This window comes from Sorex araneus, chromosome 4, assembly GCF_027595985.1.
Source record: "Sorex araneus isolate mSorAra2 chromosome 4, mSorAra2.pri, whole genome shotgun sequence".
Lineage (NCBI taxonomy): Eukaryota > Metazoa > Chordata > Mammalia > Eulipotyphla > Soricidae > Sorex > Sorex araneus.
The window spans coordinates 71,172,061-71,186,634 of record NC_073305.1 but is presented as its reverse complement, the minus strand read 5'-3'; the positions used below and the strand labels follow the sequence as shown (position 1 = coordinate 71,186,634).

The 14,574-nt window shown below is 37.4% G+C and overlaps 1 protein-coding gene across 1 annotated transcript in view; it reads right to left on the bottom strand.

The window, feature by feature from the left end:
- Window positions 1–14,574, bottom strand: part of PPP4R2 (protein phosphatase 4 regulatory subunit 2) — a 60,569-nt gene that overhangs the window by 8,913 nt on the left and 37,082 nt on the right. The window contains exon 3 of the mRNA XM_055135095.1: window positions 10,497–10,667. Coding sequence (XP_054991070.1) covers window positions 10,497–10,667 — 171 coding nt within the window. The remainder of the gene's footprint in view (window positions 1–10,496; window positions 10,668–14,574) is intronic.

Genomic DNA, 14,574 nt, shown 5'->3' with positions numbered 1-14,574 from the left:
AGTATTTCATAGTAGCTTAGTGCTAACTTGATCAAATATTTATATGTTTGTACTCTGTTACCATTAACATTTATCAAAAATTAGTTTAAACACCAAATGAGCATCAGATGAGACAAACTTAGTGGGGTGCGGGGAGGGAGGGACCCAACAACAGAGTTGGTCACTTGAGACAAAAATCTTCCTTTCCTAGGGATGGGTGTTTGAGCATTGTATAACTGAGACTTAAACCTAAAAGCTTTGTAACTTTCCACATGGTGATTCAATAAAAGAATGAAATTAAAAAAAAAAATAAAAAAATGAAGTAAAAAAAAATCTTCTTTTCCTTGTAATGGGAATTACAAAACTTCAGATTAATAGTTAACAGTCTTAAGAAAAAGCTAACATTCTTTACTATTTGTAAAAGCAGCTAGATACAATGCTCTCCCTCAACTACTTGAAGCAGATACTAAGTAATAAATGAAGTCAAGACTCAAGCCCCCTTTCTCTGGATTACTATACTTAAAACTGTCAATGTTTACCTTCTAATTTGGACTAAATTTTGTTCTCATATTCTTAGTAACAGTATTTTTCTGTTGTCAGCATAAGCTTTAAGACAAATTCTAGCAAAGTACACAGCAAATTTAATCATATAAAAAGCCAAACATCTTAGATCTCTGAGAGGCCAGGAACCATCTTTCTTGACAGTCCCCAAAATATCAAAGGCACAAAATTATTTTTCCGCCAAATGACCAGGCACTGAATTCGAAACGCCTGCCTCGTACCACACATTAAGAAATGAATAGAAATACGTAATTTCTTTAATGTTCATCATTACCGCTTCATGTCTCTAAGACAGAATACTTTTCCTTCCTTTGAAAATCTATTCTGGGGCTGGAGTGATAGCATAGCGGGTAGGGCGTTTGCCTTGCATGCGGCCGACCCGGGTTCAAATCCCAGCATCTCATATGGTCCCCTGAGCACCGCCAGGAGTAATTCCTGAGTGCAGAGCCAGGTGTGACCCAAAAACAAACAAACAAACAAAAATCTATTCTTTGTGAAGCACTGTCAAAACTAAGACTCTTGAGAACAGAAAAGAGCACAAAGTTCACCAAAATTTATAATCTTATGTGTGGGTGGCATGCAGAGTTCATTCCTATAAAACTGATGTATAAAAAAAAAAAAAAAAAAAAACTGATGTATAACTGGAAACTTGCAGCCAATATACAAATCTCTATTAAAGATATACAGATCACTTGCCCAAACTTCATAGATAATAAGCAGCATCAGTTTCCAAACTGAGTGTCTTTTCTAATATTCGACTGGTTAGCTTCTTCGGCCCCCATGGCCTTACAAACAGGAAGTATGTACTCGACCACTGAGCTATGTTTTCTAGCCTCAACTGACAGCATCTTAAACAGAGTATCTTCCCATGCATTATGGTCAATATACAATTTATACACATGTACTACACCACCACCATAAAGGAATTCAGAGAATTATTGGTAGAACTGCAGTTAAGTCTTTGTTTTAGTTCGCTGGTCACCTATGCCATTCCCTCATTATCCCACAGTTAAGCAGTTTATAATACTGGAAAGCAGCTTGGTAACTCTACATAGCACTGTAGCACTGTCATCCCATTGTTCATCGATTTGCTCAAGTGGCACCAGCAACGTCTCCACTGTGAGACTTGTTACTGTTTTTGGCATATCGAATACGCCACGGGTAGCTTGCCAGGCTCTGCTGTGAGTGCTGAAGAACCGAACCCAGGTTGGATACGTGCAAGGCAAACGCCCTACCTGGTGTGCTATCACTCCAGTCAGTAAAGCAGCTTATACATTAAAACGTAAAACAGCACCAAGTATTAACATTTTTCAAATACTACTTAACTGACAAATGAACAGGTATAATTATTTTCCTCCAAGTCTCATAGCCCTAGTTTGATCTTCCTTTAAAAAAAGGGGGGGCGGGGCTACACCCAGAGTGCTTGGGGCTTACTCTTAGCTCTGTATTTAAGAATAACTACTGGTGGGCTCAGGGGACCATATGGGGTGCTGAGGATCAAACTTGGGTCAGCCTCTTTGAAGGCAAGTGCCCCGAACACTTCTATCTCCTGGCCCAAAGTAGTCTTTTCTTAGACTAGTACTAGCTTTAAAAAGGATTATCTTTAAAACATCGTGTCAAGATGTACACTAGAGACTTGGCAAATTTCTTCAGCAAAAATTGCAACCAATTGTTTTTTTGGGGGGAGAAAGTATTGAGTTTATATTTCTCTTCACAAAGCAACTTTCAAAGTCAGTTTATAAAATGTCCAACAGATGACACTAAATGTCACACAATACATTTCCCTGACTCCAAATAGCACTTACAAATAAGTGTCCACTGAAAACATTTAACATGACAAGTCAATGAAAGGTCTCTAATATAGGCAGTTTGTACTTTTTAACCTTTTAAATAAATATGGGAGCCCCACTATACTCCAGAAATACCTCAGAAGTGGAGCAGATAAATATGCAGTAACAATTACAACAGTAAATGCTAATAAAACTGAGCATACTAAGATATAAAGGTGGAATAAACCACTTATCAAGGAAGAAAGCATGGACCTGGACATACTTAATTTAAGGCAGGTCTTCAATTAGAATATAGATACACAAATTCAAAATAAATACTCATGGGGCAATAGAGGAAGAGAGTAATAGTGGATAAGGTGTTTGTTTGTCTTGTCCACACCCAACCCACTCCCAACAGCCAGCAGTGATCCCTGAGCATAGTCAGAAATAAGCCCCGTGCAGTCAATTATGGCCCTAAAACAAAAACCAAATAAAATAACTGCTCAGTGCAATTACATGGAGTTCACTTTTCACTTAGATACACCCCACAGAACAGTTCATTGTACCTCCTGAAAATATCTTCTCTAATATAACCACCAGCTAAAGTAACACAAATGTGGCTCAAAGGAGGGGAAATATAACAAAAACCAAAAATGCACACTATACTTCTCAATGAAAAATCTGAACCAGAATCACTGTGTGACAAAGATGTACTATAAAAGAAATAATTTCGGGGCTGGAGGATAGCACAGCGGGTAGGGCATTCGCCTTGCATGTGGCTGACCCGGGTTCGATTCCCAGCATCCCATATGGTCACCCCGAGCACTGCCAGGAGTAATTCCTGAGTACAGAGCCAGGAGTAACCCCTGTGCATTGCTGGTGTGACCCAAAAAAAGAAAAAAAAGAAAGAATTTGGAAAACTACTGAGTTATTTCAAATAAAATATGTAAATTTATGCTGCAATGTTAGATATTTGCCCGTAACTTAAGATGAATCACTATGATTAAATAAAAAGAACTGAAAGAAAAAAAGTGATAAAAAGCAAATTACACTGCCTAACACTGTAAGTGTTCAATAATTTGGGGGGAGGTGGCTGTGTGTGGGGGTTCTGGTGACAATTTAGGCCACATCCATTGGTTTTCAGGAAACCATGTGATGCTCGGGATGCAACCAGAGTAACCCACAGGCAAAGCAAGCACATGAGCCCTTAAAGCACTCTCTCCAACCCTTCTGTGTTCAATGTATCTGAACTCTTCATCTGTATCCTGGGCTTATCTACTATTTAATGAAAACTGTAAGAAAAAAACTCTTCAGAGATCAACTACGCAAGAAATTTTAAAATATTCCTTTTAGGGGGCCAGAGCAATAGAACAGTGGATAATGTATTTGCTCTGCAGACTGCCAACCAGGGTACATTAAGTCAGCATCCCATATGGTCCCCTGAGCATCACCAGGAGTGATTCCTTAGTGCAGAGCCAGGAGCAACCCCTGAGCATAGCCAGGTGTGGGCCCCCAAAATAAAACTATTCTTTTCAATTCTAAAGAAACCCAGCTAGGACTGATTAAATAAATAGGATCCTGACAGTTTACATTAGTACAATGTAAATTGTTTACCACCCCTTCCCATTTGATTAAAAGAAAAATTGTATACCCTTATAAGTTACAGGAATTCAACTATTAAAGACGCTTATGTACAGATGAACAATCTGGGTTACTCCAGAGCAGCTCTGGAGTGACACAAACTTGCCTTGGATGTATTAAGAACCTCGAGCTGGATCCCCAATGTTCTCTTAAAAGAACAACAGCAACGTACACTTCATTCAAAGTTTAATTTTTTAAAAACTCAGTTATATCTCCACATTAAATTACTTTCCCATAAAGATAAAGTTAACACAAAGTCCATTTAAGTAAAAAGCTAGAGACAACCATAAAACCAGACATTTTCCCTATAGTTTTATGCATAAATGTGCTTCATCTTTATTTTTGGATTAGTATTAGCCTTAATAAGCAGATCACTTGGTCTGACCCACTCTACATACTCAGATGAAAATTACCTCAAATATTCTCCAGTTATGGGGTGGGAGAGTAAGAACAGTGGCTAAAGCATCCTTTTCTTGCATGTAGCCAACCCAGATTTAATCTCCAAGCAATAAACATGGCCCCTGGCCAGTGCCAGGAGTGACTCCTAAGCACAGTAGTGACTAGGTCCTGAGGATCTTGGGGCCCAAGATACAAACAGAAAAACTTTCAAGTTATCAAAGGTGGACTGGGTTCAGGTTTGTTTTAATCCATTGTGAATGCTCTTTCTGTAACAGGATTGCAACATGTACATATTCATAAATATTCACATATGTACTGGCTACTTCTAATGACAACTCTGAGATTTACTAAAAAGTTAACCATGAAACGACGGGTATGAAATGTAGGAAATGGGACAGAGAAATAGCTCAGTGGGCTGGAGTACATGCTTTGCATACAGAAGCTGGGGTTCAAGTGCAACACCACGTACTCCCCAGCACCTCCAGAACAAACTAACCCCTGAGCCCTAAGCCAGGATCACTCAGTCCTCAGTATTACTGAGTGTGGTCGAAAACCTAAAATTGAAAAATATTCACTCAGGGAACAAAGGACTGGAGCACTCTGTGTGCAGAGCTCCGGGCTCCATAATCCATCATGCATGGGTCCACGCTCACAGAAAACCTTCTAAGCATCACCCATAGGGAATGGACCAAAAGCCAAAATTTATCAGTCTTACTCTGTATCAAATAAAAATGAACAGAAAAGTCAGACTGCTAGATCCTTTCAATTTTAGGTATTAAATCATATCACTACCAGACAAGGCAAGGTAGGAAGTAGAATAAGGCAAAAGGGCCACTAAGTGTTTCTTCCTATTTAGTTAACCAACAACCAACTCTACTAAAAGTCGGAAAGGGGAAGCAAAACTTTAATAGATTCAATATGCTCATGAAAAAACACACAAAAATTCACCAACCAGTAAATTGGGTCAGGCTAGAATCCATTCATCTCTGAAAAATCAAGTATAAAACAGTCATAAGGAGTAGGAATTTTACATCTATAATCCAGATCATAAGTTTAAAATACTCACATATGACCCTTTTTGGGGGTGTTAAATAGCACTCTGACAGAAATGTACATGAGATGTTTATAATCATGCACAAACACATACAAAACATTATCTGTCAAGGTTTGTATTGGAAGAGAGTAATCTGGTTAAATATCTCCATTAAAATAATTTTAGAGAGAAAATAATTAAAGACTACAATACCAAATTAATTGTTCAATAGCTCTGACTGACGTACCTGCCTCTGAGACCTAACAATGAAAGATTTTTCAGTGTCTAATGTTGGTGGTACTTTTCCCTAATTTCCCCATAAACTGCCACATATTTTAGCCAACTATGCTGTTAAATAAAACTTGCTCCATTTGTTTTTGCTAATTTTAATATTGCCAAAGGAGGGATAAGACTTTTAAGTGATTTGCATTCATCATTCTTCCATTCTCAGTAATTTAGAAGATACACACTAATATTTCAAAAACTACTAGGAATGCAAGTTATATTCTCTTACAACTTCAAGCCCTTAGGGCCAGAGATATAGTACAGCGAGTCAAGTTCTTACTCTGCACGCAACTAAGCTGGCTTCAATCCTGGCAACCTATATGGTCCCCTGAGCACTGCCAAGAGTAATTTCTGAATGCAGCACAGGAGGAAACTCTAAGTATTAATAAGTGGGGCCCCCAAACAAACAAAAAACCCTTCAAGGGGCTGGAGCGATAGCACAGCGGGTAGGGCGTTTACCTTACACGCAGCCGACCCGGGTTCGATTCCCAGCATCCCATAGGGTCCCCCGAGCACTGCCAGGAGTAATTCCTGAGTGCATGAGCCAGGAGTATACCCTGTGCGACACCGGGTGTGATCCAAAAAGAAAAATACAAACAAACAAAAAACCCTTCAAGCTCCATTTTTGCATACCACTGTAGAAATATGGTATTTACTAGATAATACCACTTTCTAAACTACGTTAATGACATCTATAAAAGGGAGGTATTTAAAAAATCTGGTCCAGGTCTGAGCAAGCCCTTATACTCTCATTCATTATATTCCCTTGCAAAGGGGATCAATGGCAACAGATATAATTTAACTGACCATTTCACTAAAGCTTCTAATTTTGTTAATTTTAATTTTTGGTGTTTCTCACCTAAGAAACTGTAACTTCATTTCTGGAGAGTAGCTATAATCCATCTTCTCCTATAAAATTTTAAAGTTCAAAAGTAATTTTAAAAGGACAAGAAATTTTGGCTAAATTAAAAAAAAAACTTAAGCATTCAACTTAACGTAATTCTATCTGTCATTCTCCATTATACAAAATATAAATACAGAACCATATTTTTATTCCTCTCATTCATTCACTCACTCATTCAAACTATATGATTGGTCTTCAGAATCCTGCCAAGAGTGATCCCTGATCAGGAGTAAGTCCTAAGCACAGCTGGATATGGCACCGGTACAAAACAAACAAGAGAATCAATACATGTTTGAAAACCTACTATGTTCAGGTATTTATTTGTTTCAGACGGACTTGAAGCAGGCAATTACCTGTTTTTCAATAATTTTACAGTTGAGAAAATAAAGTAAATAAAATCATTACTTCAGAGGAAAGTTTTCCATTATCAAGAAAAATATATATGCTGACAATAAGCTAAAATAATTTTACATTTTTATGAGATACTATAAATCATTTTATGTAATTAAAAGCAAAAACAAAGTAACAAAATGAATTTACCAGTAAGAAAAATCACAGAACACATACAATTTTAAAGGACATGAAATTGCAATTCAAGAGCCAAAAAACTGTTAAATTTCACTTGTACACAAACCCATCTAAACAGAATATATTTCAGTATTATATCACCTGCATGTCTGTGAGGTTAATTTAGCAGTATCAATAAAAATTTTAAAGTACTTATAATCTCTGACCTAGCAATTCTATTTCTACAAACTAAAAGAAAACAAACCAACAACAGTCTATATATTGAATATACATGATGATTTGATACCTAAAATTGAAAGGATCTAGCAGTCTGACTTTTCTGTTCATTTTTATTTGATACAAAATAAGGCTCATCAACACAAGAAGATAAAAATGTTCTATGTGCATTACTGTGCCAGGAAAACATTAGACACCCACCCCTAATGGGAAACAGGGCAAATAAGTACCTGTTTACAAAACAGAAAATGCAGCTATGTCGAAGAAATTAACAAAAGACACAGCTTTAAATTTAAAAATATTTCAAACTCCTAAAAAGAAAGTACACCTAACAATACAATATGGTACTTTGATTTTTTTAATTTTTATTTAATTTAATTAATTTATTTATTTATTTTGCTTTTTGGGTCACACCTGGTGATGCACAGGGGTTATTCCCGGCTCTGCACTCAGGAATTACTCCTGGCAGTGCTCAGGGGACCATATGGGATGCTGGGAATCGAACCAGGGTCATGCAAAGGCAAACGCCCTACCTGCTGTGCTATTGCTCCAGCCCCCTCTGAATCTTTTTTAAATGTATTCCCGTGACCTAAGGATCTTTCTAAATGTTAAGGGTAAACAGTTCTGTAATTTAAAAAGGTTATCTATTCTATAAAAAGTGGGAGGGGCATAACAGAAAAGACAAGCTGGCTGAAAGGGAACTAATGCTTCTTTTACATACCAATCTTAGCAAATTTCCAAAGGAACTTGTAAGCAAATTTCCAAAGCAACTAATCCAGGCACATTTAAAACATAAAGAAAAATTAAAGACTGTCGATGGTGTAACATCATATCAAAAAGTGGGCTAATTTAAAATAAGAAAATATATTAATGTATCAAGATTTGGATTAATGGCCTGCCCGAATAAGAAAATTATTCACAAGCTGCCATTCTTAAGAAAGAAAAATAAAAATGCTTAAAGTCAGCATGCTTAGGGTTCAAAGATGAGTAAGTTTCTGGAGGACCAGAAATAGCACAGTGGGGGAGGCAACTGCCTTGCATATGGCTGAGCTGGGTTTGGTCTTTTGCACTCCATACAGTCCCCTGAGACAACAGGAGTGGCCCCCAAAAAACAAAACAAAAAAAAGGGGAAAAGTTTTGGGGTCAGTGCAATGGTATAGTAAGTAGGGTATCTGCCTTGCACACAGCTGACCCAGGTTCAAGCCAGCCAGGTATGAACCCTGAGCACAGAACCAGGGTAAACCCCAAGGAGAGCCAGCCCCCAATCCACCCAAAAGAGTTTTTTGTGTCAAAAATGTGACTCAAGAGCATATACACAGCTCTGGGTTTGATTCCTGGTCTAAGCATGCCCGTCTTCCCTACCCTTTCCCACCCCACCTGCAGCAGCACTGCCAGGTGAGGCTCAGTGGGATCCACGTATCAATGGGCCTGAGCACTACTAGGCCGAGATCTCACAGGGAGTGGAAGTCCAAACTACGAAACATAAATGTTTTAAAAGTGATTATGTTTAAGCATATTCAGGTACTTAGTAATTGATTATTCAAATCATTTTTGAAATAAATTACTTGTTTTACCCATAATTTGTTTATAAATATTACAGATCTTAGAGCCTGAGAGCTGAATGGGTTGACTGTATGTTTTGCATGTGGGAGGCCCATGTTCAAACCTAGGTAACACACCACCCCTGAGCAGGGCCAGAAGTGACTCCTAAGCACAGAGTTGGGGGTAGTGCCCTTCCCTTCCCTAACCAAGCACTGAAAGGTACGGTTCAAAAAAGAAAAAAAAAACGGGAAAATTAGGAAAACTTGAATTTATTTACTAACCCATCTATGTCTAGTACAATTTAACTTAGAAAAGTATCACAACGGATATTTCAGAAACACTAGGAAATTAGTCTAACAATCATAAAACAGTAATACAATTTGATCTATTTCTCCTTAATGATTAATTTCAAATGAGTTATAGCTGACTGAAAAAGGTTACCCACAATGCTTAAGAGTCATCTTTCTATTTGCCTATGCACTACTCACAAATGTCTCCAAGAGGTATTTTTTTCTTAAACTCAATAATAAATAGTACACAATATGCTTCTAATACAGTGTTAGATATACTTTTAATACACAACTTTTTTCTGGGCATATGCTTTTAAAATTACATGTATAATATGTTCAATAATAATTTCCAACAGCACAATAGAGTACAGATTAAGTATGCTTCTTTCCCATCCCAAGCCTTCTGGGAACTAATTGGTAACCCTGAAACATGGCCAAATGTTCTCCCTCCAAAAGAGTATTCTAGTAACAGATCTAAACCCAAAGCATAAGATTTGACATAAAATGTAACTCTCAAACATAAAACCAAGAACATGAATTATACACTATCTTACCGTATGCAAATCCCATGTGATTAAATGCCTAAAGAATGAGATTATTTATGCTATCAAAACACCCACAACCAAACCGCTTCAGATAAAACCTTTCACTGAATATGAATTCAAGGATAACATCCATAACTTATTAAATTTAGTCATGTTGCCCCACATTCCAAACTGCTGATGCTAAAGTGTGAACAATTCAACTTCACAAATAATTCTTCAGGGGTAAGGGGGTTAGGGTGAATATTAAAAATAGTCTAATTCTTTTTAAACTTAAAATGACAGAGAGACACAGTAACATGTTTTTAAAGATCAGCTTTATTTTAGTGCAGAGTATCTTTTCAGTGTAATGTTTTTACAAACTACTCAAAATGGTCATTACTTGATGCTGGAGAAGAAACCTTGTCACCAAGTAGAATACTTTCATAAATATATTTTTTCATTTTAAAAGCAGTATTACTTATTTCAGTGAGATACAGATTCTATACAAAGTATGAAGATTAGTAACACTAAATACAAAAATGGGAAAGAAAAAACTTGAAAACATTTCCTGACATATATTTCTACTGTCATACCCATTTTAAAGTCCAAACACCACTGATACCAATAAACATGCCTTAAAACAGAAAAGGAAGCAATTGTTTAAAACACATAAGCAGAAAATAAATAAATCTGACATACGGCACAAGAGACATAAAACTTATTCTAATGAAGAAACAATTATCAAACAACCAGATACATCAAGCCTTAAAGAAAAAATAAGTTCTACTAAAGATTAAACCTTTTTAAAATAGTTTAAGTGCATACCCATTAAATCCAGTGACAATTTTCAGTATTCTTTCCTTCATTTCATCAAAAGGAATATATTCGACATTAGGATTGGGAGGACCTCTTGGTTCAGGAGCTGAAGTTCTGAAATCATCCATCACTTTCTCCAGTTTGAAAATAAAATAACCTTTAAATTGGGACCACTGAATCCTATAAGCAAAAAATTAAATAATTATAATTCCAGGTAGTAATAGTAGCTTTAGTATTCTTAAACACAAAGCACAAATACAAAACATCTTGTTAGCATGCACTAACTCTCAGTGATCAATTTTATAAATTCCAATTCTCCCAACCTGTAACCCAAACAAAATTCAAGCATCTGATAAACATCTTTAAATCAATGACCTCTGGTAGAAAGCCTTTGTGCATTATAATCTCCTACTCCATGGTACAAACCTAACCAGGAAAATGTGACTGCTCCCATTTTAAACAGGCTGTTTGAAACTGGCGCACATTCACAACTTTAAGTGGACAAGCAGGAAGGACTGATTCAAACTCTAAGCTATTAATATCTACATTATAATGCTCATTTAAGATAATTTCTCCAATCAGAAAAATAGATAAGGTCTTTCCTTTTGCTGCCAGAGGTTATTTTGAAATACTGTCATTTTAAAAGTATTTATCGAACTAAGGGGAAGAAAGGGCTGGTGCCATTGACAGTACAGTAGGCATGGCGCGTGCCTTGCATGTGGCCAACCCAAGCAGGTTCAAGCCCCAGCACCCCATATGGTCCCCCAAGCCCCACTAAGTGTGATCCTAAAGCACAGAGCTAGGATTAAGTTTTGAGCATTGTTGGGTGTGACCTGAAAACAAAATATAACAGAAAAAGGTCAGGACCTAAGTTACAGGTCACAGGAGAGTTTCCGCTCTGCATAGCAGCCCTGAGTCAGTTCCACAACCTCCCATTCCAACAAACTGAAGTAAATGTATTTCGGGGGTTCTAGCCAACATGGCACCCATTAAGTAAAATATACTTAATTTCCTTATGTATTTATCATGTCTACTTAAATCAATGTCAGAATTTGGCAAGCTATCCGTGGTATATTCGGACAGTGGGTAAGGCATCCTTATGGTCCCCTAAACAATGCCAGGAGTGATTCCTAGCACAAAGCCAGAGGAACACCTGAGCATCATCCAGCATGGGCCCAAAACAGACTTTTTCACTTTTGCTGATGTATGCACTGATCATTTGAAAGCAGAAACCAGTAAAGCTTATTGTAGCTTAGAATAAATCAAGACACTACAAAGTAATCACCTCCTTCTCCTATAATAACATCATGGTGGGGGGCGGGAACGGACCCCACACTTTATTATTATTAACAACCCACGAATACAAATCTTTTTACAATGATCTAACAAAATTTTCTGTTTACCAAAATAAAATAGTATGAATGTCTCACGAAGAGTTCAGTATTGTTGCTGCCTGAACTAGCTATTTTTTTATGAAAGTCATTTCTACTTGCAAGGACCTTCAAGCAAGTAATGCTTGTGTATGTCTGAAGAATTTGTGAGACATTTTCTCAAAATGAAAGAGGAAGGACTATGGCAAAATAAAACTGAAATATCTGGTGGTAATAATAAAATCTGAAACAAACAAAAAAACTCCCAAAGTCTAGAAAATACTGTTCATTGTGACAAGCTTAAAAGGTTCCTCATGTAAACTACCAAGACAAAGGAATTTCAAATCGTTCGGGAGAATAGCCCAGTGGCTTGTTTTATGTCCTGCAAAACTTAAGGTTGTGAGTTTTTAATCCCAAATGCTGTTACATATGAGAATACATCCTGGCAGCTCTGCAGTCGTGACCTCTGGCTCTACTAGTGATTCCCCTCCCACAATCCCCTGTGAGCCCAACTGTAAAGTGTGAGCTCATCAGTAAGCATATATGCAAGCACATCAGAGATGCCTGCCTCTGACACCCCCGCAGCAGCAAAAAGAAAGGAAATAAGGGACACCAAATATGTCATTCTTCCAAATATCAACATCTGTTTGACTATTCAATTAAAGGTTCCTTTAAAAAAAAACAAAAAAAACCAGCCTCCTGGAGATATAGTTCAGTGGGTAGGGAACTAGCCTTTTATGTGGCTGACCTGAGGTTGAATTCCTAGAACCACAAAATGTTCAAACCCCACAAAGAGTGACCCCTGAGGATAGAGCCTGGACCAAAACCTGATCACTGCCCAAGTGTGGCCCCAAAACAAATGAGAAAAATCTAAGTTCATACAGAAAATATTCCAAAACAAGAGCACAGAAGTATAGTGAACTACCTCAATATTGAAAACTTTTTTGTTTTGCAGTGCCAGGGGTACCCCTCACACACATCAAGTAAATGTTCTTATGCTGAGCTACTTCTTTAGGCCCCTCCAACGAAAATTTTTTATGTATAAGTTAATACTAGCTTGAAGAGCAAAAAGGCATTACAAAGAATGGGAGAAAACACCATCAAAACATGTATCTAAGAATATCTAGCAGATGTGAGGAGTTGCAGGCAATATATTTTATTTCCTTACATATATATAAATGGCCAACAAGCAAGTGGAAAAGACAGTACTACCAATCATTAAGCAAATGTAAGTCAAAGACACAAATAGAACTCCACATACATCAGACTAACATTTACTTAAATGCATTAGCTGCAAGAAATCAGAACCCCTGTGCACTGCTGGAAGGAATATAAAATAGTGGTCACTGTAAAAAGTGTTGTGGTTCCTCAAAAAATATTTATTTAATCCCTAGTAGCGCATATGGTCCCTTAAGGACTTCCAGGAGTGATCCCTGAGTGCAGAGCCACAAGATTAACCCTGAGAACCTTTGAATGGGGCCCCAGAACCACAAACAACACACACACACAAAAACTCAAAACAAAAAACCAAGAGTTGTATGATCTAGTGATTCCACTTCTGGATAGGTATGTCTCAACTCTATGAAAGCAGAATTCAATTAAATACTTATATACCAAATAACTCAGCAGTATTAATTCAGCAGTATTATTTGTAATAGTAAAAAGGTGAAGGAACAGCCCAAATATTCATTAACAGATGAATGGATAATCAAATGTGGGATGTGTGTATACAGTGGCTCTGCTAATAAAGAAAATCCTGGCCCATGCTACGTCATGAATTATTCTTAAAGACAGGCTAAGTGAAATAAGTCAGACAAAAGGGAGTTATTTTATTATTCTAATTACACAGGGTGTCTAGAATAGTCAAATTCAGAGGAATAAAACCATTTGCAAAGGCTGGGCATAGGGATAGTTTGGGTTATTCCGCTAATCATTAGTCTGAGTTCAGAATGAGTTCTGGCTAAAGATAGTTTAATGTACCTAATTCTATGCCACTAGATTATACAACTTAGTAAAGTTTAGGTCACATATACCTCATTCTAATTTTTCGAGTAACAAGAAGCATCCTAGAAGGTGAAAAGATAAAGGGATCAGAGAGCTTACTTAAAGACCTGATAGCAAAGAATTTTCCAGACCTGATGGGAGAACTGAGTATGTAAGTTCATGAAGGTAAGTTACTCTAACTGCAAAGGACCAACACCAAAAAAACCATAAAAGTGAACTATCAAAAATCCAAGAGAAACATTAGAGATGACAAGGAATCGAAAGCAGGAATTCCACTGCAGTTAAGACAGCTGCTGCTGACATGAGTGAGGTCATGAGAGTATGAAAGATCGGGAGAAGCCAGGCAGCTCCCTAGTTCCAATCCACTGTCCAAGCAAAGCCAAGGCCAAAGTTACAGTCAAAGAAAATTCTAAATCATTTTAAGCCCCTGGCAAGATCTCTCCCTGTTACAACCCAGGGAAACAAACACAGGTCGGCCTCAAGTGACTGCAGAGTCAACTCCAGCTTGTTATACAAGAATAATATCCCACATATCAAAAAGTTCACTCCTTATATAAATCATACCCACCAGCAACAAGACAATTTATTTGCTACAGCAATTCATGAATAGGCATAGCCAAATAAGGTGAGGCACTAGAAATTCAAGGCACCCCAACCACTTAAGATGGTTGGGGGCCAGGGTCTGGAGCAATAGCACAGTGGGTAGGGCATTT